The 25377-nt window shown below is 39.2% G+C and overlaps 2 protein-coding genes across 4 annotated transcripts in view; one reads left to right on the top strand and one right to left on the bottom strand.

The window, feature by feature from the left end:
• Window positions 1-10183, bottom strand: part of LOC113442666 (phosphatidylinositol 3,4,5-trisphosphate 3-phosphatase TPTE2-like) — a 39756-nt gene extending 29573 nt beyond the window's left edge. Inside the window, exons 1-4 of the mRNA XM_087918329.1 lie at window positions 10146-10183; window positions 7670-7750; window positions 3420-3467; window positions 2387-2548 (exon numbers count right to left, since the gene is read on the bottom strand). Of these exons, the coding sequence (XP_087774455.1) occupies window positions 2387-2548; window positions 3420-3467; window positions 7670-7750; window positions 10146-10183 (329 nt within the window). The remainder of the gene's footprint in view (window positions 1-2386; window positions 2549-3419; window positions 3468-7669; window positions 7751-10145) is intronic.
• Window positions 10184-12128: 1945 nt separating this feature from the next.
• LOC113442715 (fibrinogen-like protein 1) overlaps window positions 12129-25377 on the top strand; it is a 25128-nt gene continuing 11879 nt past the window's right edge. The window contains exons 1-3 of one of the 3 annotated variants that reach the window (XM_087918288.1): window positions 12129-12282; window positions 22869-22958; window positions 23776-23986. In XM_087918288.1, coding sequence (XP_087774414.1) covers window positions 12184-12282; window positions 22869-22958; window positions 23776-23986 — 400 coding nt within the window. In that variant the 5' untranslated portion in view covers window positions 12129-12183. Of the gene's footprint in view, window positions 12283-15983; window positions 16104-17409; window positions 17521-22868; window positions 22959-23775; window positions 23987-25377 lie in introns of those variants that run through there. The other 2 variants (XM_026710457.2, XM_087918280.1) reach the window with 2 other exon arrangements.

The raw sequence follows: 25377 nt of genomic DNA, 5'->3' as shown, positions 1-25377 counted from the left end.
CAGTGCCGAGGGCTGGAGGGCTGAGGCTGTGCAAGAAGCCTGCTGGGAGGGGGAGGAGGGAAGGAAGCACTGGCCTGCCCATCCATGCCTCCGCTGCCCCCTTGTCCCAGGCGGTGGCAGCGGCTGTTGTGCTGCTGCTTCCAGGCAGGATACTGGCGGAGGAGCTGTCAGCGGGGAGGCGAGCTGCCCAAATGGCTCGCTGACTTGGAAGCAGCTGCAGTAACCGGCCAGTCACTCCTGCCCTTCCCCCTGGTCCTGCCACCATTGGGGGCTAGAGGGCAGGGGTGATTCGCACACACAGCCCTGCCTCTCCAAAAGAGCAGCAGCAGCAGGCACAGGATGAGAGACAGGAGCGAGAACTGCTGCCACCCTTTCGCCCCCAGCAGCGGCAGGAACCGCTAGAAACAGGACCTAAGTTGATAAACAAGATAGAAAAATATGGGAAAGTGGCAGGATTGAAAATAAATAAAGGGAAAACTAAGATCCTGGTAAAAATATGACAGAGAAACAGAAAAGAGGACAGACTAGACATCCAGATTACAAAGAAAGAGAAATACTTGGGGATTCAATTGACGGCTAGATGTGGAACGATTAAGGAGGATAATTACTATAAATTGAAACAACAAATTAAGAAAAATTTGGAAAAATGGGGTAACATGCAGTTATCATTAACAGGAGGAATTGCAACAATTAAGATGAATATATTACTGAAATTATTATATTTCTTCCAAACAATTCCGATAAAACTGGAGAAGAAATATTTTGATGATATTAATAGAATAGTATTGAAATATATATCGCAAGGGAAGAAAGCAAGAATTAACCTTAAAATGTTGCAGGATGCAAGAATCAAAGGGAAATGTACTATCAGGCAGCAGCATTAATATGGTTGAAAGAATGGATTAATTTAAGAAATTCAAGGTTGTTGACATTGGAGGGACATGATTTGCAATTGGGCTGGCTTGCTTTTTTATGGTATGGGAGAAGTAAGATACATGGATATTTTCAAAGACACTATGTTAGGAATGCTTTATTGTTAATGTGGGAAAAAACTAGAGAACAACGTTATTTGAAAATTCCAGTACAGTTATCAACAATGGAAGTACTCATACATCCAAATGTTTATAAAATGGGAACCATTATTAGATATAAGGATATATTGAATGAAAAGGATGAACTCAAAACCAAACAATAATTGAATGAATAAAGGGTTAATACGCATTGGCATTCATATATGCAAATACAATAAAGATATGAAAAAGATGTTAAAGCAGATGGTATTTATAAGGAGTTGACAGAATTGGACAAAACATTAACAGGAACAGAAGATAAATTGATTAAAATTGTATTGTTATTTATTAGGTATCAAACTAGAAGAACAACAAGTAAATGATAGCATGGGCGAAAAATTTTGGGGACACTATAGAATTAGATAGATGGCAGAAGTTATGGGAAAGAAATTATAAATTAACAATATTGACAGCATACAAAGCAAACTTGTACAAGGTATTTTATAGATGGCACTTTGCACTAGCAAAATTGGCAAAGATGTTTAAAGACAAATCAGCTAAATGCTGGAAGTGTCATCAGACACCTAGATCATATTAACGTGTGGTGGACGTGCATAGAAGCTAGAAGATATTGGACAAAAGTACACACATGGTTGGAAAAAATGATAAAGCAACATATAGATTTGAAACCTGAAATATTTCTATTAGGGATGGTATGTGAACATTATAGCAAAGAAAAAGTATATTGGATTATTCACGTATTAACTGCAGCTAGAATTGTATTTGCTCAGAATTGGAAAAGAGAAAAAATTCTGGCAGAGGGAAAGGTGATTGAGAAAACTTCTGCCGGCATGCGAGAGGTTGCCTGGAAGAGCCCCACTGCGCATGTGGGCACACCCCCGCCAGCCAGCTGATTGTCAGGTACCTGCAGCGCATGCGTGGGGGGAGATGCACGTGTGGAAGAGACATGCATGCGCAGAGGCATGTGGTGGGGGGATTGTGTGCGCATGTGCAGAGGCGTGCAGCACAGGGAGTATCGCACGTGCATACGCAGGGGTGGGGGGAGTCGCACCTGCATTGCATCATGGGTGCAGGCACACGAGCGAGCGCATTTTTGGCACACAACATGGAAAAGGTTAGCTATTACTGCTCTAGAAATATGTACAGGAGTATTCCAAACTATTTTTTACAGATTTCCCCCAAAACTTTAAACCTTTAAAAAGAAAATGTTTAAAACATATTATTCCCTGTACAATTCTACTATAAGAATATATAATTTCCTTTAAATCTCTAGGGCTAGTTCTAAATTCCCACATTTCATTCCATAAAAGTGCCTGTAAGAATCAGCAAATGTCTATATGCACAGATGCTCTTACCCTTCAATAAATACTTGCAGGAGCACATCTACGAAGAAAAATAGTGCTATGCTCAAACAGAGGTTTGTAATCATGTGTTCAACAGAATCATGGTCTTCATCAATCAACAGAGAAAGAATCACAAGTGAAACATCCAAAAAAATAAGCACCACACCAAAAAATCTGCAAGTGCAAGGGAAATGAGAAATGTAGGCAAATTTCAAAACAAAAAGAATGCAAGTTATAATTCTATACTTTTTGTTTTTCTATTACATAAGATGTTAACATCAAACTGGTTTTGGATCACGTCTTCTGTAATCTCTAGTTATTACTAACTATAGTTTTTGATAATGAGAGCTGTAGAGAAATAAATTCTGGGGATGCTTATTTTGGAAAGAAAATGGTCTTATCAAACCCTATCAAGTCAGTGGTGGAATGACAAGGTGTCGGAGAGCCACAAGTGTAATGTACAACCTGCCTGCGTGTATACTAAAAATGGAAAAGACATGAAAAAAACCAGTCAGTTATGTTATTAATGCAAATGCAGACAGTGTTCCCAAGCTGGAAGCATGTGCATTGTAGACTTCTTACATTGCGCTACACTGCAATAGCACTTAGACAGTTATACCGCTTTATAGTGCTCTACAGCCTCTCAAAGCGGTTTACAGAGTCAGCCTATTGCTTCCAACAATCTGGCTCCTCATTTTACCCACCTCGGAAGGATGGAAAGCTGAGTCAACCTTAAGCCTAGTGAGATTCAAATTGCCAAATTGCAGTCAGCTGGCAGTCAGCAGAAGTAGCCTGCAGTACTGCACTCTTAACCACTGGCTCATATCTGTCATGTGTAGTTAGACTATGGATTGTAAATTATAAATTATGTAATAGTTGAATGAATCCAGCAAACTGACTTACTGAAGAAACCATGGTTTATAAAAATGTATAAACTGAGGAATACATTCTGATACAGTAAATCTGTGGTAATTGAAAGGGAAAAAAATCACTGTACAATTATTTTCTTGTACTTAATTACATTTCATGTAAACAAAATATTTACCTGAATCCAAAAGACATAACATATGGAGATATCTTTTTTTTCACCTTGCTGAATAGTTGGTAGAGAAAGGGAGTAAAAAAATTGTTAAAGATTTTGACTAAGATTTCAAGAAACAAATCAAGTCTTACAAATTAGAATTATATTTGTACTCCCTAATCAAGTTTATATACTGTAGTAGTATCAATAATACAAAAACTTTTATTGTATTTATAAGACAGTCTAGAATTATAACCAGAAGTGGTATACAGCAGGTTCTGACCAGTTCTGGAGAACCCGTAGCAGAAATTTTGAGTAGTTCAGAGAACTGGAAAACTGACTGACTGGCCCTGCTCCCATCTATTCTCTGCCTCCCAAGTCCCAGCTGATTGGCTGGGTCTTCTTTAGTTGTCCTGCACAGGAGAACAGAGCTGGAAAGCAGGTTAGTGGAGTGGCGAGGGAATGGGATTTTGCAGTAACTTTCCCCCAGGAGTAGGAAGGCAATGGAGATTTTACAGTATCCTTCCCCTGCCACGCCCACAAAGCCAGGCTCACAAAGCCACACAAGTCCACAAAGCCACGCCCACAGAACTGCTAGTAAAAAAAATTGAGTCCCACCACTAATTATACCCCCAGTAACACTCATATTTTTAGGCCTGCTAAGTACTAGTTAAATCTTGCTAGCAATCCTCTTTGTTTTCCTTATAATTCCTCAAAATAGCAATTGTTTCTATTTGTCTCAAGGATTTTTGAATCTAAGCTTTAAAAGATAACAAACTGACATTTATACATTTTATTCATTAATAGAATCTATCAAAAATGAGTAAACAGGATTCTATCAAGAAAGAAAGCCAGTTTAGTCTAGTAGTCAAAACATCAGGCTAGAAACCTGATGCTTTGAGAACAAAAATTCTAGTCCTGCCTTAGCCATGAAAACTAGCTGGGTGATTTTGCCCCAGTCACTCTTAGCCCACCTCACCTGGATTACTGTTATGGGGGAAATAGTGGGAAGGAGTATTATGTATGTTCATCACCTTGAGTTGTTTATAAAGTAATAAAGGTGGGACAAAAAATATCTAATAAATAAAATAAGAAATCAATTGAGTGCAACAGAGGGATACAGTCAAGATCAAGGGAAGTACTAATACCACTCTATAAAGCCTTAGTAAGACCACACCTAGAGTACTGCATCCGGTTTTGTTCACCACATTACAAAAAAGATGTTGAGACTCTAGAAAAAGTACAGAGAAGAGCAACCAGGATGATTAGGGGACTGGAGGCTAAAACATACAAGGAACGGTTGCAGGAACTGGGCTTGGATAGTTTAGTTAAGAGAAGGACCAGGGGAGATATGATAGCGGTCTTCCAATATCTGAGGGGCTGCCACAGAGAGGAAGGGGTCAAGCTATTTTCTAAAGCACCCGAAGGCCAGACAAGGAATAATGGATGGAAACTGAACAAGGAGAGATTTAACCTGGAAATAAGGAGAAACTTTCTGACAGTGAGAACAATCAACCAATGGAACAGAAGTTGCCCTCGGAAGTTGTGGGAGCGCCATCACTGGAGACTTTCAAGAAGAGATTGGACCGCCATTTGTTAGAAATGGTGTAGGGTCCCCCGCTTGGGCAGGGGGTTGGGCTAGATAACCTACAAGGTCCCTCCCAACTCTGATTATCTGTATCTGTATCTGCATATATACCCTGGATTCAGCTGCATAGATCAACTATGTCTACAAAACAGAAAAGCTGCCTTTTCTTATGTAAAAATACATTATTGTCTCTTGCATACCCTTCTATTAAAAAGCAACCTAAAACTAGAGTCTGAATTTGTTATATTCAGATTATGTCCTTAAGAAAATTTTTTCCTATGGTTCTAATGTTTGTTAATTGTGTAATTAATTTCTCAGTGTTATTTTACTCTGTATAGTTATTTACTAGAGCCCCATTGCCAATTTGGGAAGTGCTTTTTATTTTCTAGAAGAACCATTTGACAGGAACTAACAAAATGGAACATATTAAAAACTAAATGCACTTTAAAATTAAATGAAATGATAAACTGAAAAAGGACCAGGAACAAATATGGTATATTTCCAAACACAATTCTTCCTCAATCAATGAAACCAACATTCCATGCCTGATGAAATGTTTAATCTCTTCTGATCTGTACTGGATCTTACTTTCACCAGCCATATTTTCCCTTTATACATATTTTTAAAACCTTATATGACTTTATTGCCATTTTGGTACATATTGACGAGGAATTTACTATATATAATATAGGGTGGCCTATACATTTCATAAATAAACGCATACATAATTTGTAAGTTTTGTGGGGTCCGCTATTGGGGTTGATTGATTGATTAGATTTATTTATCTCATTTTAAAGTGACTATGGGTAGCTTATAGCATTAAAATTAATAACAGATAAATATTTCTAAAAAATAAAAATGGAAATTACAAAGGTAAAATTATAGTTAAAAGATGTAAAGGGAGGGAGCAGGATGTGCAGATGGGAGCACTCTTGATTCATCAACCAGTTCCAGTGTGATGCTCCGCCATTAGGACTCCAAACCATCTGACAGCACCAGGTCTTCAGGCCCTTATAGAAGGTCAGAAGGGTGGAAGCTCATCTCATGTCAGAGGTCAAGATGTTCCAGAGGGCAGGAGCCATGGTAGAGAAGGCCTCCTGGATCACACCAGCCAAAATTGCTTGACTGTGGGGCCCACAGAATGTTCTTTCTTCCAGCATGGGTGGGGTGGACCAGTCCCAAAGGGACAAGGCCAGGGGTGGGATTCAGTTTTTTTTAACAACCAGTTCTGTGGGCGTGGTTGGTGGTCATGTGATTGGGTAGGCATGGCCAACTTGACTTCACTCATGTCAAGGGGTTGCTTCTCCTCGCCTGGCCTCTCATGACAATGGGGATACTGCAACAATCGTGTGAAAAATGGTCATAAGTCACTTTTTTCAGTGCCATTGTAACTTTGAATGGTCACTAAATGAACTATTATAAGTCAAGGATTACCTGTACAAAAATACAAAAAGCTTCTTTGCTTGCAAAAAGCTGCCCTAAATACCAATCATTAGATTAAAAATACCTGCAAACCAGAGTTACAAATCAGGCAGGGTGCCAGAGCACTTTGAGGAATGAAAATAGTTAAAATGCAGTGATAACTATCAAGCAGCCAACTCTTGCTCATAAAGTGAAACCCTTTAGCAGAGAAATCATTTAAGCTCTCCAGAAAAAGCACACCCAGGAAAAGCAATCCTTAGATCCTTTTGCACCACTTAAAGCTGGTTTCACTTACCTCACCAGATATCCTAAGGAAATCATCCAGATTTAGGGAAAGGTCACATGCCCCCCAGAAAGGCAATAAAAAAAATCAGTGCCAAGCTTGCATCCTGCCTCTTGGAAGTATACCCCAAAAGCAGAGTGCCAGATAATACTAAAGCAGTAAGGAAGAACCCACTCCCCAGACAGAAAAAGAAACCATGAGGCAGGAAAAAATTCAAACACAATACAAATAATTAAATCACAACAGTAGCTGTTGTTTGTTGAAGCTGAATAGGGAAAATTATCCCATCAATAAACACAGGATTAAACTTCACCAAGCACAGAATTAACCCTCACCAAAAACCAGTTTTAGACCAAAACTCAGAAAGAATATGGAAACACATGTTTGAATGTCAATCTTTCTAGCTAGCCAAGAAGCCTTGCTCACTCATCTTGGTTCCCTGTCACTAAAAGCTTTGTTTCATTATTCAATTATTTCTTCAAAGTGCTCATTGTCCAGGGAAGTATTTCCTCCCAACAGCAGTGTAAACATCTTAAAACTACCCTTCCCCTTTAAGAAAGCCCAGCCCCAAAGCTCTGGAGACAGTAAATCTAGGCTGTCTGCCAAGAATGTAATAAGGGTAGAAAAAAACAAAAGGAGATTGCTTCTAACTACTGGTTCTCAAACTGCTTAGAAAGTTAACAAGGGGTTCTATAGAACCGGATAGAACTTGTAGAATCCCACCCCTGGACAAGGCAGTTTCTCAAGCATGGACCCATGCCTTGCAGGATTTTAAATGGAATTACTAATATCTTGAATTGCACCTGGAAGCAAAGGATAGTCCCATATAGAGTGCATTGCAGTAGTTCAAATGCTTACTAAATATAAGCATTTAAAAAAATCCTAATTTACTTTTCTCAACTAACTCAACTCAATAATAAAGAAATATTATGGTATTTATAATACTATAATGTTGTGTTTTATTTAAATTTATCAGCTTACCTCATCCATGAGTCTGAATCAAAAACTTCCTCCTCAACACCATCATCAAGAGAAACTTCAGACTCCCTGGTTAGCCCAGTTCTGCCATAGAATTAATTAGTCAAGCTGCAATTATAACTTTCTTCTTCAATGGTAACATAATCATATCCATTTATACCAAAGACAAATGACTGTTTAAATTTGTTCAGGAAGTTAATGTGTGTGGCTGCGTCCTCTTCAGTAATCTCCTTAGCCACTTGATTTCTGCCACAGAATTACAGGTAGTCCTCTATTTACGAATGGAATCCTGCTCATTCCATCTGTAACTTGAGAATTTGTGAGAGATCACTCCCTACTTTTGGCCACGCATTCACTAATTTAATGTATGGGCGAATGCGTGGCTCATTGTGCACATGAGGTATCTTGGGGTGGAGAAGGCCATGGGGGCATAATGAGGAAACAAGTTACCTATTTCAGACTACCCAAGGCCTCCTCTGACCCACAGATATCTCATTCTCCCTCCCCTGGGGTCCCCATAATTGTTTCCCCCCCATCCTGCCGTGCTGCATGACTTACCTTATTAAGGTGTTTCCACCCCAGCCTGTTTCTTTGCCTGCTCCCTCCTTTCTCATCAGCAAAGGGCTTGGCAAGGCTTCCGTGACAAGAAAGCAGGCCCGTAAGGCTGAGTGCGGCCTTCCATGGCTGCTTTCTCACCAGAGATCAGCTTGAGGCCTCCAGCAGAGAGAAAGCAGCATGCAGCCTTACAGGGCTGCTTTCTGTCTGCATTTGCCAGTAGGAACAGGGCTTCGGAGGGACATGCCCGCTCCTCCCGCTGGTGCCAACAAAGGCTTTTTGCAAAGGGCTGCTGAAGCCTATAGGAATGAAATCATACAAGATCTCATGCTACTGATCTCACACTATGTTAGGCCCCTGTTCTCTGCAAATACAGGCAAAGAAACCATGATAAAGAAGAGATCTTTGCCAGGTAAGTGAGTCTCCACAAGTGAAGTGTCTGTGAAGACTCAGCAGGGGTGGGGGGAACAGGTGGTGAATGTTGCCGAGCTTCTGCGGTTGTTCGTAACAGCGAGCAACTGCCGTGGTGCTGCAACATTCATAATTTCGGAACTTGTTTGTAAACGCTAACATAACTTTGAATGTTTGCTAAGGGAATGCTCGCAATCCGGGGATTACCTGTAATCAATCAAGCTGATATAGTTAATATTTCTTCTTCAAAGGCAACATACAACATCATCTTCCCCATTCTAATCACTGCCCTCCAGATGTCACATTTAAGGGTTTTAGACTAAATTGGGAAGTAGAAAATATCCCAGAAGGCAGAGGCAAACAACTTTCATATTGGTGTTCCATGTGGATGTGTCCATGTAATCACCAGGAACTGAGTTTGACTTGTGGAAAGGGAACTTCATGAGAACAGTGGTGATACCCAAGCAGGAAAAGCCCAAAGGGAACATCAGGCCAGCCATAAAACAAACTTGCATAGGAAAAGAGATTTGATAAAAGGTATTGAAAGAAGCCCCCTAGACAAAAGCCAAGTAATTAAGAAAACTAGGGAAACAAGAAAAAGAAATCCCTTACAAACAAAAGGTCATGCCAAATCAGCAAAACAAATAGACAAAAGATACGAAATAGATTCCATAGCAGACAGGAGATTGCCACCAAACAAATATAAGAAAACATTAGGATGAAACTGATAATCCAATCAAACCACCCCGCAGAGTTTACCCTCTGACGGAAATGAAGACAACCCCCTGACAGGATTTAAAACATTAAGAAATACAAACACAAGCACTCACACACAAAAGGAGAAAAGGTATAAAAATCAGGAGTTTATTACACAAAGCTGGCTAGCCCCAGGAACGCAGACTTCTTGCTATCTCTTGCCTTCCTGAAAATTAAAGGAACCTGCCTCCAAGTAGCTGCCTCTGTCTGTGTCCTTGCTCTGGAGCACTCCCAGCAGGAAAAAAGAACCCTTGGAAGGAAGGCATTTGCCAGACTCAAGAATTATTTTACCCTTATTACATCTGGAAGATGCTAAATTGTAAGATGCTGCTTTAATGCTGAATGAAAAGGCATTCTGTCTAACATAGTTTACACACTATAGTTACATTCTAAACACCTACTTTCCTCTTTCTTCAAAAACTGCAGGAATCAAAATTAGTCAAGGGTGGAAAGGAACAGCCAAAGGCATATCTTGAAAAAGTGTTTTATGAATGCACCCTCTTCACATATCTAATCAGTAACAGTATTGATTTTTCTGTTTACTCCAATCTCACAAACCATACATTAAATTAATTTATACTTTCACAAAAATATAACTTGAACTTAAACTGTATTTTCATGTTCGTGTAGGTCTGTTATTATATATCTAGTATTAACTTGAGGCACTAGCAATTGAATCTGAAGTTCTTTGCATTCAGAGCATTGGGTGCTACCATGGAACTATGGTTACATTTATATTCCAACTAAAATAACTCACCGAACAGGGACTTCTAATTTAGGTGTTACAGTTGACATTATATTTTATTTGTTATGTTGTGTAACACGGCAGAGATACTGCCTATGAAGAGAAAAAACACAGGAAGTGTTCAGAATACAAAAGTGGCATTTTATACATACAAGTTACTTGCTTAATAAATATAAATGATTAATGTAGTTATTTTTTACTATTTCGTGGTGTCCGACTCTTAGTTACTTTATAGGCAAGTGCCCTCCATGCTACCCTGTAAAGCACAGCTTCTTTCAATTAATGTATACATACAGGCTATTTAAGTTAATCCACCAAAATCAACTGCACATTGTCTATAAATTGATTGGCACATGAAAGTCACATGTAGATGTAGAAGGCTTTACTACAGTGGTTCCGGATTAAAAGCTCTCAGCATACCAAAGAAAGTAAATAAACAAATAAATTTATGACTAAAAGGAGTCTATCCATCATGGTCGTAAATTGTGATGGTCATAAATCAGGTAATCCATTTGACCAGCCCGATTTTATGACTTTTGTGATGGTTTGCTATGGGCTAGTTTTGCCAAAAACCAGAAGTAAATGCCATAAATGTGGTCATGTGATTGTGAGGGCGGCTTTTAGAACTTTAGAAACAAGTCGTAAGTATCCACAGGGAGCTTCTTCGTAAATTTGAATAGTTGCTACGCAACTGGTTGTAAGTAAAATATTCCATTTCTCTTTTTCAGAAAGAAAAAAACAGAAAATACAGGTGGTTTATAAACAAAAACCCCAAACACAGTGCCAAAAATGGAGATGGATGGCTGCACAATAAAACATTATCTGGGAGGCTCATTCACTTTGGCCAGCTTTGCCCAACTTTAGTTACTATACATCAAATTACGAACCCCTTAAATCAAGCGCCAAGATCACTGTTAAGTGGGAATCATGACAGGTGCACTTCCGAAGAGCACCAGTGTTGGAGAAAGCTGGCTTCAGCCTATTTTTCAGAGGTGAAGTTGGTTACATCATTACTACAGACCGGAATGAGAAATTCACCTGATCAAGTTTTAAAAATATTTCCTGCAAAATGAAAGGGAGCACCTTTTTTACAGTTCTCAAGGTATCAGCTTTTCTGTTGAATATTTAGAACAGCAAAGGAGCTATTTAATTTATATTTTTTACTATTATTATTTATTTACTATTTTTATAAACACTCAAGGCCCAAATGTTCCTTCTTCCTATTTCCCTGGTGAAACAGGTCTCTTTGTTACAACCCAAAGTAAACACTGAGATGTATTCTATATGTGAAGCTATTTTGGAGAACCAAACCCTGTTGGCCTTCCATAAAATGTAAAAATTTGGCCATGTGCCTAACTCTGGGGGCTCTTAATGTGTTAAGGACCCGGCCTCCTGGCTTTATTGTTAAAGTGGGTAATTCTCTTTCTCTATTTATCTATATGTATGCCATTTTCATTTTAAACGTTTTATTGTTTTGGAATTATAAACTGTCCAGTCCCTGGGTTGAGATGGGCAGCCACAGAAACTAATTAAATAGAAATCAGCTTAACAGATGCAATCCGATCACAGCAGGAAAGAGGAGGGAGGAAGACCCCAGGTTATCCACCCTCGGGTTTCTTCTTCTTCTCCTTCCTAAACGAAACTAAGATGGGGAGAGGGCTCACTCATCGGATGGGGGCGTACAAGGAGGAAGTGGCAAAGGAAGCACACTTCTTTCAGTTTTCACCGAAAGATGCCCGGTTTCCAGGCTGCCCGGCGCACCTCATGTTCTACTTAAAGCGTACGAGGGAATCTTGACCTAAGTGTATGGGGGAATCTGGACGGCACAATGAAGTTCCTCGGTCGGCCTCACGCTCACCTGCGGTGACCCCCGCCCACACACACACACACACCCCAAGGCTCTCCGGATTTAATACCACGGAGCCCCCGCCTGGTACTTTCGGGCTATGAGCAGCGGCAACCAGAATGGCTGAGAAAAGCCGCCCCTTTGGGGGCGCCTCCTCATGCTGGCCCGGCTGCGACACCACCCGACGGGGATTCGCGCCTGCTTATGGCCATCACGGGCGGGAAAAGCGACGGCCTGAGGCGATGGCGGCTCCCTGCAAAGTTCTCTCGTGGAACGCCGTTGCCAAGGCCGCGCGCGGCTCAGGTCAGAGGGCGGCCATTATCGCGGCGACGCTCCCCGCCTGGCGCGTGGAAGTATGCGCGCTCGCTGTGCGGCTCAGAAGGGCGCAAAACGGGTAGATGCGCCTTTTTCCTTTCGCGAGGCGTCCTCTTGCCTCAGGAACGATGTGCTGTACTGTGATTTTTCATAACCTTGGATTTTATTAACCGTGGCCTTGTTTTGAAGAAGAAAAAACCACAATTGACTGGTGTTGTGTAAATCCTAAGCCTTGGTTTGACTATTACATGAAATTAGCTGCATTTCTGCAGCACATAATAAAAGACACGATGGGTATACATACGGGATTCTCATATAATATGATAATGTGCTAAGCCATAAAACTTTAATGGGGAGCCTCCCTGTGTCTTAATAGATCTAGCCTTAGCACAAATCCACCAGTGTAGATTCCTTTCAGGTCCTTGGTTTGTGCATTGCAGCATGCTATCGTGATTTGTTTTAAATCACAGTGCAGAGGAGTGCGGAAGACTGGTGGCTTAATTCCGATTTAATATTTATTTTGATCAGGTATAATCCACGTTGTATGCCATCTACTCCTAGTGACTACAGACTGTTTCGTGTACATAAAACTCTAACCCATATGGTCTTTTGTTCATATTAAACCATATTAGCCTTATTTACAACAATAAAATACTGTAATATTCAAAGGTAATAACTAGAAGGAATTACAGTGGTACAAATAACACTCAGCTCCCAAAAGCTCTCTAATTTTTTTTTACCACCAGTAGTTTCTAGAAGGACATTAGGGTGAATGGTTATTTGACCTCAAGAAGGAAGTCATTCTATAAGGTGGCTTACTATAAGAAAACATTGGGGGACCATTAAGAGAATTTGTTATTCACCACATGGCATGGAAGAGTCTTATTGCCAACAGCTGCTCAAGATCAAGGTCTCTATGTATAGACTTGGCCATTGTGGTTTGTAAAACTAGGGCTTATGACAGTAATCAGCAACCATGGACTCCAGTTCTATTTTTATATCTCCAGATCTCCCAAATTGCACTGCTGAAAACTAGATTTTGGCAACATGATTTTTCTTCACTTTCATTTACATATGCCTAAAATAGTGAACTAAGCCTGCTATAGGCTTAAAGCATTTTAATTTGGTAGCTAAAACACTCCCCACAGCAATGAACAAAAAATGATTAATAATTTTAATTAAATCATTGTCATGACTTTGGAGGCCAGGTTTATTGATTTTAAGTGTGTGCCTTCGTCCCCAAAAAGGTTACTGCCTCTTGGTTTATTTCTTTGTATACTGCAGGAACACAACTACCGGTATTTGAAACTATTGAGGTCAACCTCAAGCCCTAGACTATTCAAAAATTAACATTAGCATTCAAAAATTCCTAGAATAAGTGCCATTAAATTAACAGGAACTAACTTTTGAGCCAATGTACATGTGGTTTATGTCAATCATTTATTTCAGTATAATAAATGCTAAAAACCCAACCCCCTTTCCATAATATAGAGCCATATCCATTAATGAATTACAGCAATTTAAATAGGTTTGGAAGGTTTTCAAACAGACGTTTCCTTTTATTACCATTCAGAAATATTTATGGCTTTTCTGTCTTTCTCACTGATGGAAAAAGTTTGTAGAATATAAATTAAAAACAGAAATATTTGGATTTCTTACATATGTCAGTTTGAGAAGCAGAATGGCTATAGTAACAGCCTCATATGGAAGCTACTTTATTATAAGCCTGAATTAGTCCATGCTATGGCAGGATAAAAGCTTATCTTCATTGAAGTGTACAGTTTTGTCTGGTTATCTGCGCTGAATCTGATTTGGATGCAAGAGTCTGTGGGACATTGAATCCTACTATTTGAAAGTTGCATTCATCTCACTCCTGGCAGGTTTTAGGGCCTCTCAAGAGGTGATATTTAGCTGTATCAAGTGGTAGTAAATGTCACCTTTTAGGATGGAGTGGTATCCTCTGTCTTTGGGGAAAGTAGGTCACAAACTTGAGCAAGTTTGTCTCAGCAACAGAAACTTTGGGCTCAGTTTTGGTGGTCAGACAAGGACTATTTATATTACTGCACTGGGATCCAGCAGGGTTCCAAGTTCAATTTAAGTTGCTGTTGGTTATCTTTAAAATTGATATGGTTATTTATCCCTGATGGTTTCTGCCCATCCCACCAGGTTTGACAGAGTAGGCATGCACCAAGTCCCCTCAGTAGGGCAATGTCACCTGGTGTTTCCTAGGAAATATACCTCCTCTATCATGGTGCTTGCCCTATGGAAGAATCCCCTCCCAGAGATACAGGGGATCCTAATCTTACTGACCTTTCAGAAGGCTATGAAGACCTGGCTCTTCCCCCCAGGTATTGGGGCAGGCTGTTCATTCTCGAACTTTGGTACAATGGTGCATGTATGTGAAAAAAGTTAGCACCCACCCTCTGCCTAGAAGAATTAAATATTTTAGGAAATATTAAAAAGGCAGAATATTATATTTCCCTGGATGAGAAAAGGAGAAACATGGAAAGCAGTCCCCACCTTTATTAATAGCCCCAGAAAGACTGGGCTATTTTATCTACAAGACAAAAGGCCTTCAGTTCCAGGGTGATAGGATTAGCGCTCACTCAAGATCCAAACCAGGAGAAAGCCATAATAGGAATTGCCTAACATCCTTTTAGAACACAAGCCTCTTCATTACATCATCACACAGCAAGATTCAACCAAGCCTGGGACACAAACAGCCTACAAGGTTAGCTGGACCCCCTCACAGCCCCCTAGGAGCCTGACAACCAGTAGGATACATTACTTGCACAGGAATAGGAAGCTCTGGAGCAAGGCCCAAGAGACAGTATAAATATATCTCTTTCTCTACTCCATGTGGTCAGCTACTCAGAATCACATGTGCTTGGTGGTTCTGCTTCACCATTAAACCATCCTTCCAAGCAGCCTCCATGTTTCCAGTGTCTTTCTTCCCACTTGGAACTGAACCCAGGTGGACATTTCTTCCAATAATTGCATGATGTGGGTTCCCTCTGAGCTTTTTAACAAGCGGGAAGGGCTCTCCCTCAATATTTTTTGGTATACTGAACAAGGTTTACAACTGTCCATGTTTTATACTTTATGTTCTCTGCCCAGAGTTTTGTAGATACATGGGTGGCATTATAAAGTTGATAAATGAATAGTTAAGGACAATAGTCCAATACATTGATCAAGTGCAGATTGGTTGATAGATGTTTTTGGACTTCCCAGTCTAGGGATAGAGAGAACAACTGGGCCAATATTACCCAGCCATTCTAGAGTCTGGATCTAATACAGCATCTTACACACTCCACTGGCTTTCAGAAACTGTATTACATCAACATAAATGACTAAAAGAATCTTAAATCTAGACCTTTCACTTGTAGCCCAATATCTTAATTTGTACAACACTCTGACTTTCAGAAGTGTTACAGCAACATAGAGAATTTTGGCCTTTATTTTCCATGTTCTCTCTTTTTTCCTCTCCCTTCCTATCCTCTTTTTCCAGTGAAAGGACAAAAACTCATATTCTCTTCTTTCTGCATATTGAAGCACCTATGTCATTAAAGAGTCTTTTCTAAAATTTCCAGAAAGAGTTTGTGCCCTTTATTGTCAGTAGAGGGAGCTGAAAGTATTTCTAATAAAACCTTTGACATATTTTTTATTTTCCTACATATAAATTTATCTCTGTTGACAGGGTAGGGAGGGAAGAAGATAGGGAAGCATGCACACTATCTCTACAGAAGAATCAAAACTCATGCATGTTCAGTTGCTCAAGCACTTGAATGCATCAAACCATGACAAATAGGGTAAGCTTTTTTCATTTACATCCTTCTACCACATTTGCATATGTTCATTTTCAAATTGTTTTATCTTTAATTATAAAAAAGCTCTCAGATAGATTTATAGTACTTGTTTTTACAGCCTATGAATATTTGTTTATGCAATTTGAGGGAATGAACTAGTTTGGCTTAATGGTTAGCACACCAGGCTAGAAAATAGGAGACTGTGAGTTAAAGTCCCATTTTAGGCATGAAAGCCAACTGGGTGACCTTCATTCAGCCAGCCACTGACTCTGAGCCCAATCCAACTCATAGAGTTGTTGTTGTTGGGAAAATAGAAGGAGGAATATGTTTTGGTTATGTTCACCACCTTGAATTATTTGTAAAAATAAAGGCAGATACCATATGAATAAATACAATATGATATTTTATCACTTTTAAAAAATACATGTATTTTTGCCATCACACCATAGCATTTGGTTATAGTAGTTCTGAGCTCTGCTGTATATTCTTCAATGGATCGAGATATAGGACTTTCAACTTTTCTACACTCTTATATAAAAGTAAGGGGGGAAGCACAATTTATAGAGGGTGGTGCTTAAGGAAATGCCAGGTGAAAAGTGACTGCCCTTTTTGTATTAAGGGATTTGGTTTTAACTCTGGTTTCATTAAAATCCTATCTTATGACCTCAGGATGTACATTGTGAACTGGAATTTGCATTGGTTAGGACAGAATTAAGTTGTACTGTTCTGTTCGCTACAAGATATTTCTGAAGCGATTGAAACTGGCTAAACATATCAATGGCTTAGGAACAGCCTGCCAGCATGTTATCATTTGAAAGATCTCCCTGAAAGTACAGATATTGACTGTGTCCAAGCTGTGAAATCCTATACTCCCATGTTTATTGAATGTGGACATTCAATAAACAGGAATAGCTGGAAAGTGTGAACAGGAAAGCCACAAGAACTCAAGTCTACCACAAGCTGTCTAAATTAATTCATAGCATGATCCTATTTATGTTTACTATCTTAAGGAGGGTTTCCTCTGATATGTACGCAGTATAATGAATGCCTAAAGTAAATATTGCTGTAGGCAATCCCATATTTACAATCTGGAAGATTAACACCAGTATAGATTCATTCTCTAAACTTGCAAGAAAGGTCCAATATCTATTTTTATTATTTACTGATTTGAAACAGATGCTGGTCCACGCTATAACGCTTCTATCCAGCTAAATATTTCTGTCCTCAATAACAAGCCAAGTTACTCAATTGGGGTGGGGTTTGGTATGTTTTTTGCATCCAGTTTCTATCCAAGCTGAGAGCTGCTGAAGTTTTGCTTGCCATGCAGCTGCTAAGACACAGGAATACCACTGGCCAAGTTGCTGGCAGGATGGAACAAATTAGGAAAATAAAAAAGACAAAAGAGACGGAGAAGATATTAGTATGTACTGTAATTAATTTTCACATATTTAAACAAACAGTCAGATCAGCTGCATTCAATTCTACAGCATTAATGGCTAATAATCTAGGTCACATTTCAAAAAGTAGAGGATAAAATTTCCCTAATTTGTATTTTGTTATTCTTTCTTCCTGTTGTTGTTTACTTTCTTGTTGCTGCATAGATGTAGTGGAATTGTTTAGAATCACAGAGGTTCCTATTTATTTTACACAGTGACTGATTTCCCAAAAAGCAGGCTTGGGCCTGGTTGGTAGTGAATGGGAGTCCACTAAGAATTCTAGGACTCTAGGTCAGATTTGGGAAATTAAAAAAAAAAAAAACTTGGAAGAAGACAGTGGCAAATCACTTATGTATTTCTGTCAAGAAAATTGCATGTGTATTTCCATATAATGATCTGGTCTGGAGCTCAGAATAAGAATTTTTAATTCATTTTGTATGCTTGTTTTGGCTTCCATGGGAGATGAGGTTGAACACATCTGGAAGATATGAAATTAATTGCTGGAATAAAAGTAATATGAACAAAACAAAGTTGAAGAACTAAGAAATTAGAAACCACTGTATGTTCTCGGCAGAATGAGAACTCAAGCCTGTTAGATCAGCATTGCTAATGGTTGGAGATAATTGGTCTTACAATTCCTCAATATCTGGCAACTACGTTTTTCCTAATCATGTTATATTCAGTACAGCTCAGGCTGGCCTTTAGGATTTTACCGAAATGCTGAGAAAGCGCATATTAGAGATATTCAATGTCTTGGATTTGTTTCCAAAAATATGTTCTGTTCAGGAGCATGTATGTAACATTTGTATGCAACTTTTAAAAAACAGCAACCCTTTTCCCAAGGTACCTGCTGCTGATTTTGAGAAGAGGCATAGCCCCAAAGCACTTTTAGGGGGAATTGAAGTGCTGCCTAGCTTTAATGAAGAGTATCGTTGAAAACCAATGCTCAGCTTCTTTCTAATGGGAAGAGTGTTATGCAGTGGGGAAGCGGGCAAGAGAGGTTGTCAAAACTAACAAAATGGTGAATGCGTCATCCTGATCTGAGCTCTGCCCCTTTTGTATGTGCAGCAGCATCAAAGTATGGTCAAAGGGGTAGGGCTTGAATTGTGGCTCCCTACCTGACATCTTGCTATTTTTGATATTTCTGCAATATTCCACACCCTGCAGACATTACTGGTGTAATTAAGGTGCTAGAGCAGGAGCATTTATGATTAAGGTGCTGGAACACGTATGGTCAAGTTAGGATACTTTAAATCTATACTTTAGCTATCAATAGACACACAGAAAATAAACCATATTTAGACACAAGAGACAACAAAAAGGTTAAGAAGGAAACAAAAAGGCATTAACACATTTTCTTTAGCAGCCAAGATCCAGATAAGCAGGGATTAACACCAGACCAGACAAACAATCAAGCACAAAGCAACAACCTAATCGAGGAACTACCAAAGAAAAAAACCATAATCCCACCAATATTGGCAAACTACTGTATAGGAGCAAACCCCACAGTCTCTTGTACTGATGAAATGTTGACAAGCAAACAACCAAGCTCAGAAGCTAGGTTTTTATATTTGAAGTTAATTTGCTTCGTTTACTTCATAACATTATTTGAAAGCTGCCATCATCTACCTCTTCTTGTTTCTATTTTATAAATTCATGCTATGTGTTGCCTTTTAATATATTAATATTATTCTAAGTCTGCTTTCATGTAGAAGAGACGGGGAGGGAGGATAGGAAAGATTGGCTGGTTCAGACTATATATTACATGTAAAGTCCCTACTGATTGCACACATAATATTCTAAGCTAAAATGATACATATTTTAAACTGATATGTGAACTTGATCAGTATGTTCACTTTGCACTCAAAACCACCGAGAGCAGTGAAGCAAGTGCCTTCTGAGAATTTTGTTGTTTATGAAATAGGCTGAAGATAATATTACTTGTTAAAGTTTCATCTTTTTTTTAAAAAAAAGGGAGCACATTTATGTAATTTACGTTGTTGCCAGAAAATAGGTGCATGGTTTAAATTTTATTCAGAGTTTAGTGAGTAAACTAATATTAATAGGTCATTATTGTAATTAGCTGAGAAGTGATTGAGTTTTGTCTATTCCTGGAAAAGGGAGTAACTTTGGCAGGCACAATTTGAAGGACTTTCAGAGTTTCAAAATGGCTATCTTGGGGAAAAGAACAAAATGTTCTGAGTGTGTTATGACCACAGTGTTTTTGGTCTAATCACATAGGTCTACTCCGGTCATACTTTTTTTTTTTCTGTTCAGATACAGTCTCTGCATTTTTGTGGGGACACAAAATGTGTGTATTTTCTGATTATGTCACATAAAAACTTTACCCAGGGAACCCATAAATGGCTGCAGTTATATGTTCTTATGCAATACAAATGTGGGTTTGCATAATATCTGAAGTAGTCTATGGTTTCAATCAAAATGTATAAAGCATTGGCAGAAATATAGAATTGCCTCAGACAAGAAGGCTGCAATCATTCTAACCACTTATCAGAGGGAATTACTTACACTCATAGGCTTCTGCTATAAGCTGTCAGATGAATGGATTCAATCATGTAATTGCCCATATAATGAGTACTGAATACTTGAAATAGGGAAGCAAAATAAGGGAGGTGCAGTGGAACCTACAGAATTCCTCATTGGCTATTGAGCTGTGGTGGTGCAGTGACTAGAAGGCAGTATTGCAGTATTGCAGACTAACTCTGCCAACTGCCAGCAATTTGATCCTGACAGGCTCAAGGTTGACTCAGCTTTCCATCCTTCAAAAGGAGAAGCCAGATTGTTAGGGGAAATACAGATATAGATACAGAAGAACAGAGTTAGGAGGGACCTTGCAGGTCATCTAGTCCAACCCCCTTGCCCAAGCAGGAGACCCTACGCCATTTCTGACAGATACAATTAGATATAGCTGAACAGAGTTGGAAGGCTGACGTTGTAAACCACTTAGAGATGATTGTAAAGCACTGTGAAATGGTATATAAGTCTAAGCGCTATTTCTCTTACTATTCACACATTTTTTGTGGAGTTTTTAAAAAAAATAAATTTTATTGAATAAACATTAAAAACAATTGAACACTGTGACTTTCTTGGCCATCATTTTGGCCATACAAGCTATAGTATAGAGATACACATGACAGTTAATTTCCTTTTTCCCTTATGTTATTAGTATAGTGCTAGCTGCATATTATTTCTATTTACATTTATCTACAATTATATACATATTTACAACCATCTTTTATCCTCATGCATTCGTATCATCTCATATTTGTCCATTATATTCCATTCTCTTTGGTTTACAAAACTTTAACTTTCATTCCTACAAAGCGTCAACAATTTTCTTTTTCCTTGACTTTAGCCATTGATACATTTTACTCATTTTTGTGGAGTTTTTGGTTTCTGTAATGCATGGACATCAACTATTTTATTTTAATTTTATATCTGTTTCTCAAGTAGAATTATTTTGCAGTAAAGTTAAATACATTATTGATTAATGGTGCATCATATGCTAATTTTCATTTTGAAATCTATATAAACTTAATACTGTACATCAGTATATAAAAAGGTTTCAGTTAGTCAACAGGTCCTCATACAACACTCATGACATTCGTGAGACCATGAATAAACCTATGTTTTCTGAAAATGTTTCCTTGAAATCATGATTTGCCACTGGGCCTCTCTTAATTCCAGAACCAACCTGAGAAATTAAAAATGACTGGACAATGCTTACTTGCAGGGTAGAATTGATGGTCAAAATAATGAAGCCCCCTGTATTATTGTATGATATCATACCAGGGGGCTTCATTATATATATCAGTGTGTGTGTGTGTGTGTGTGTGTTTTGGATGAGAGTTCAAAGTCCACACATCTCAGGGTATCCAGCTGAGGCAAGCAATTTGGTCATTAGGATTGTGTGCAAATAGAAAACTGGAACAGATTTATGGTTAAAAAGTGCTATTCACAAGCTATACATGTCTTATTGTCAATACATATATACTACACTATAGTTAACAATGACAATTACTGAGGAGGAAATTCTTTAAAATTCTGTTGTTCCATTCTGGGGTTTGCATTATCAGGGCTTTATTTTGAAGCCGAACAAGGTAATTAACACCACCCTTTTCATACAATGATGGTTTTTCACCCTAATGGGATGGTAGTTTTTGCCCCTAGCAAAGCTAAATGAATAAAACAGGAAACCCCAGATAAAACAAAGTTTGTCGGAAAATAATAAGCTATGACCTGATGTGGTTTTCATGTTGCATTGGGCATATTCAGTGGTGTTTGAGGCATTATTAACATTTTGCAATTTGTGCAAATACATTTTACTGATTGCGGATAAGAAAGTTGAGCAACTGCCTGGCAAGCTGGCACCAAGATGAGTATAGCCAGCCCAGAAATTATACATATCAATGGGCAAGATCTCAAAGGCTTAGGCTCATGCATCCTCTCTAAATCACACTAAGGTTTACACTGAGTGCAATGTGTGAACACAAATATTTGGAGATCAGCTAAGCAACCAGGATGGCAGCATATCATAGTGAAAATCCCTTTGCTGCTATAGCAGATAAAAAAGGAAGTTGCTTTTCTTCCTGTGTTCCTTTGGCAGTGATATTTATATTTCAATAATTTTGGAATAGAATCAGATAGCAATAGTCTGCCTATAAATCTGCTGTAGCTGGAGATGCTTTCAGCAGATGAATAAGAAGTAAGAAGTCGAGGAGAATCTGAGGCTGCCTTGCACACCAGATGAACTATAAATTAATCTGTGACCTGTTAGAGACTCTCCAAGCAGAATCTGGCATCCAGTTCTGCAGAGGATAATTTATGACAGCAAGCTTGGTTTCTGTCTTAACAAACTATCCAAGAAATTTGAAATCTAGGTATACTGAAGAACACTGGTGTCAAAGCAAATACAGTAAAAAATACTTTCTGCATCTCTGCTGCCACCCAGTGGCAAGTGTGTGTAGGAAATGCAAAATGATATGGCAAAGCACAGCAACAAAACCAAAACTAATAATGCTTTCCTTTTTTTAAACGACTGTAAATAAATAACACGTAAAAGATGTAAAAATAAAAAGAATTAGAGCATGTGCCCAAAGCAAAGCTGGCTGAGGAACTCTGGGAGTTGAAGTTGGCAGGTCTTTAAAGTTGCCAAGGTTGGAGACCCCTCATCTAGAGAAACAAGGGGAAGAGAAGGCATGGGGCCAACCCTCTCAGTGTCAAAAAGGGAATGTAACAGGAAAGGGTTAGAAAATAAGTTATTGTCAGCATGTAATGCAAGATATCCCTGTCCTCCCCTTTCATCTCCCAGCTCTGTCAAAGGAATATCCCAATGATTCAGCTGCTTCTGCTGCTGTTCCTGTTCCTTGGACCATTTTGTTCACCTGCACCACGACTCTCGGTATGTAGAAGCTGGATGCGTGTGATGAGTTTTCTACTAACACCAAGAAAAGAATCCCGAGTGGCTGTAAAATAGCTGAATGTTTGGGAATTATCTCAATTCAAAGAGAGTTAGCTTTGTGGTTTGGTCAACACTGAAGCCATCGCTGAGGATTATAATAGCCTAAACATTTACATTTAAATTTAAATATATAATGAACACACCTGTCTTTCACTTGTTGAATAATGAGCAATTCTCTGTTGCAGTGTGTTCTATATTAACATTCTCCAAATCCTGAAATCCGATTGGTCCACACGGACCACAACCTGAGCGGCCGTGATTAGTGCGCTAAGAATCTACCGCGATTGGCCGAGCCAATCGCGGGAGATTCAAAGCAATGTCATTGGCTGCCGAGCCGCGAGCCGGCTCTATATGAAGAGCCACCACGAGCCGCATCTTTGTTCAGAACTAAATTCTCAATAAAGAGCTGATTGTTCACTTGGAGTCCGGCGTCTCACTGAACCCGATCTACCTGATCTAACACAGTGTATAAAAGACTTTAGCCTGCTCCCTTTTTCAATCATGCTGTCTTCAATATGAAAAGGTCCTACATGGTATGGGCTAGCAGACACAAGCTTGCACGGACACACACACACACAGAGACACATACTATGGCCTAACCCTACTGGCATCCTATTGCTGAATAATCATAACTACCATAGATTGAACAAATATACAATCAAGCCTGAGGATCATGTTAGGAACCTTTATCTTACTCTAAATATAAAGTTAAAAATAGATGTGTTCTTCAGGCAAATATTTTTCCCCTTACTTTCAGAAAAAGGAAGAGTGCCTCTTAGAAAACAGCAAACTACAGAAGAAGTTGAAAATGCTTCAAGATTTATTCCAGTTATACGAATTTCAGTTGAAAGACTTGCTGGGGAACAACTATCACCGAAGAAAAAGCAAAGTTTTCTCTGCCAGGAAGACGGTACCTCTGGATATGTTTTTGCCCACAACTAGTGGAAGTCTCTTAGTCTATGATCAAGGTACACTATTTAGGGGACACATCTGTCTTTCCTGAGAATTACCTTATAAGGATAGCCTTCTGTAGATGCTTGGTTTTCAGGCGTATTATGACAGTTAGAACAATCAGTGGAACGACATGCCTTCAAAACTTGTGGTGCTTCAACACTAGAGGTTTTGAAGAAGAGACTGGACAACTATTTGTCTGAAATGGCATAGGGCTGTGATGGGGAACCTGTGTGGCACATGTGCCACAGGTGGCACACAGAGCCATTTATGCCAGCATGCGAGCTGCAGGCAAACTTACCTCACTGTGCATGCGTGCGCCTCACAGCTGATATTTGGCCGGTTCGAGGCCTTTTTCGGCCTCCCAGAGGTTTGAGGAAGACCAAAAACTAGGCCCGTTTCGTCACTTCCAGTTCCGATTGCGCGCACATGCGTAGGGGGCGCATTGCCTTCTGGGTGCTGGCCCACAAGCATGAGCGTGCAAGCGCACACAATTTTGGGCACAGGAGCCTAAAAAGGTTAGTCACCACTAGTATAGGGTTTCCTACTTGAGCATGGAGTTGGACCACAAGACCTCCAAGGTCCTTTCCAACCATTATTCTATTATCTTGTTATTCTGTTCCAAACATCCTAGGAACCATATTTCCTGGAGAAGTGAGGATTTGTAGTCCCCAATGCCTGGAGAGCAATTAATTGGGGATGGCTATATTGATTAGCAGGAACCCAAATGATTTGCATCAAACATTAGAAAAATGGTATGATGTGGATGAAGAGTGTGGCTTTAGAAATTAATGTAACAAGGCACGTGCAGTTATAGTTCACAAGGAAAATGGAATATACAGTCATACCTCTCCTTCAAAACTTGTCAAATTTGATGCATTTTGAAGCAGAAATCTTGTCCTGGTGCTCATCTTTCTCCTGGTAGTCGACTTGCAAGGAGGAACTGGCTGATGTCCGGCTGCTTCGTAACTCTCTGTTTCTAAACTTGAAGACTTCCAAGGTCCCTTCCAACTCTGTTATTCTATTCTGTTATTCTAGCCAAAATAGTGGGTCATGTGGTAAGTCACAGTTTTCTCGGTACCTGCTGGTTTTGGTATTCAACTTGTCTTCCAGAATGAATTGCTGATGAGGACTGAGGTACCATTGGATGACTGAAAAGTTTAATTTATATACATTGACAAAACATTTACTAAAGATGGGAAAATGAGAGATTTTAAGCAGTATAAATCTTGATAGAAAGGTGGCAAGTAGTACTATGTAATCTGTTGCAAGAAAATAATGCTTGTTAAAGAAACAAAAAAGCTTGTCTAAGAGTGAAATTATGCCTATATCATGAGTGTTGGATAGGTCTTAAGAAACATAAAAGCAAGCTAAATGCAACAAGAATGGATAGTGCAAGAAATGAATA

This window comes from Pseudonaja textilis, chromosome 1 (genome assembly GCF_049901715.1).
Source record: "Pseudonaja textilis isolate UNSWEBS1 chromosome 1, rPseTex1.2, whole genome shotgun sequence".
NCBI classification, from domain to species: domain Eukaryota; kingdom Metazoa; phylum Chordata; class Lepidosauria; order Squamata; family Elapidae; genus Pseudonaja; species Pseudonaja textilis.
The sequence above is the reverse complement of the archived record's forward strand: the minus strand, read 5'-3'. Positions and strand labels throughout refer to the sequence as shown.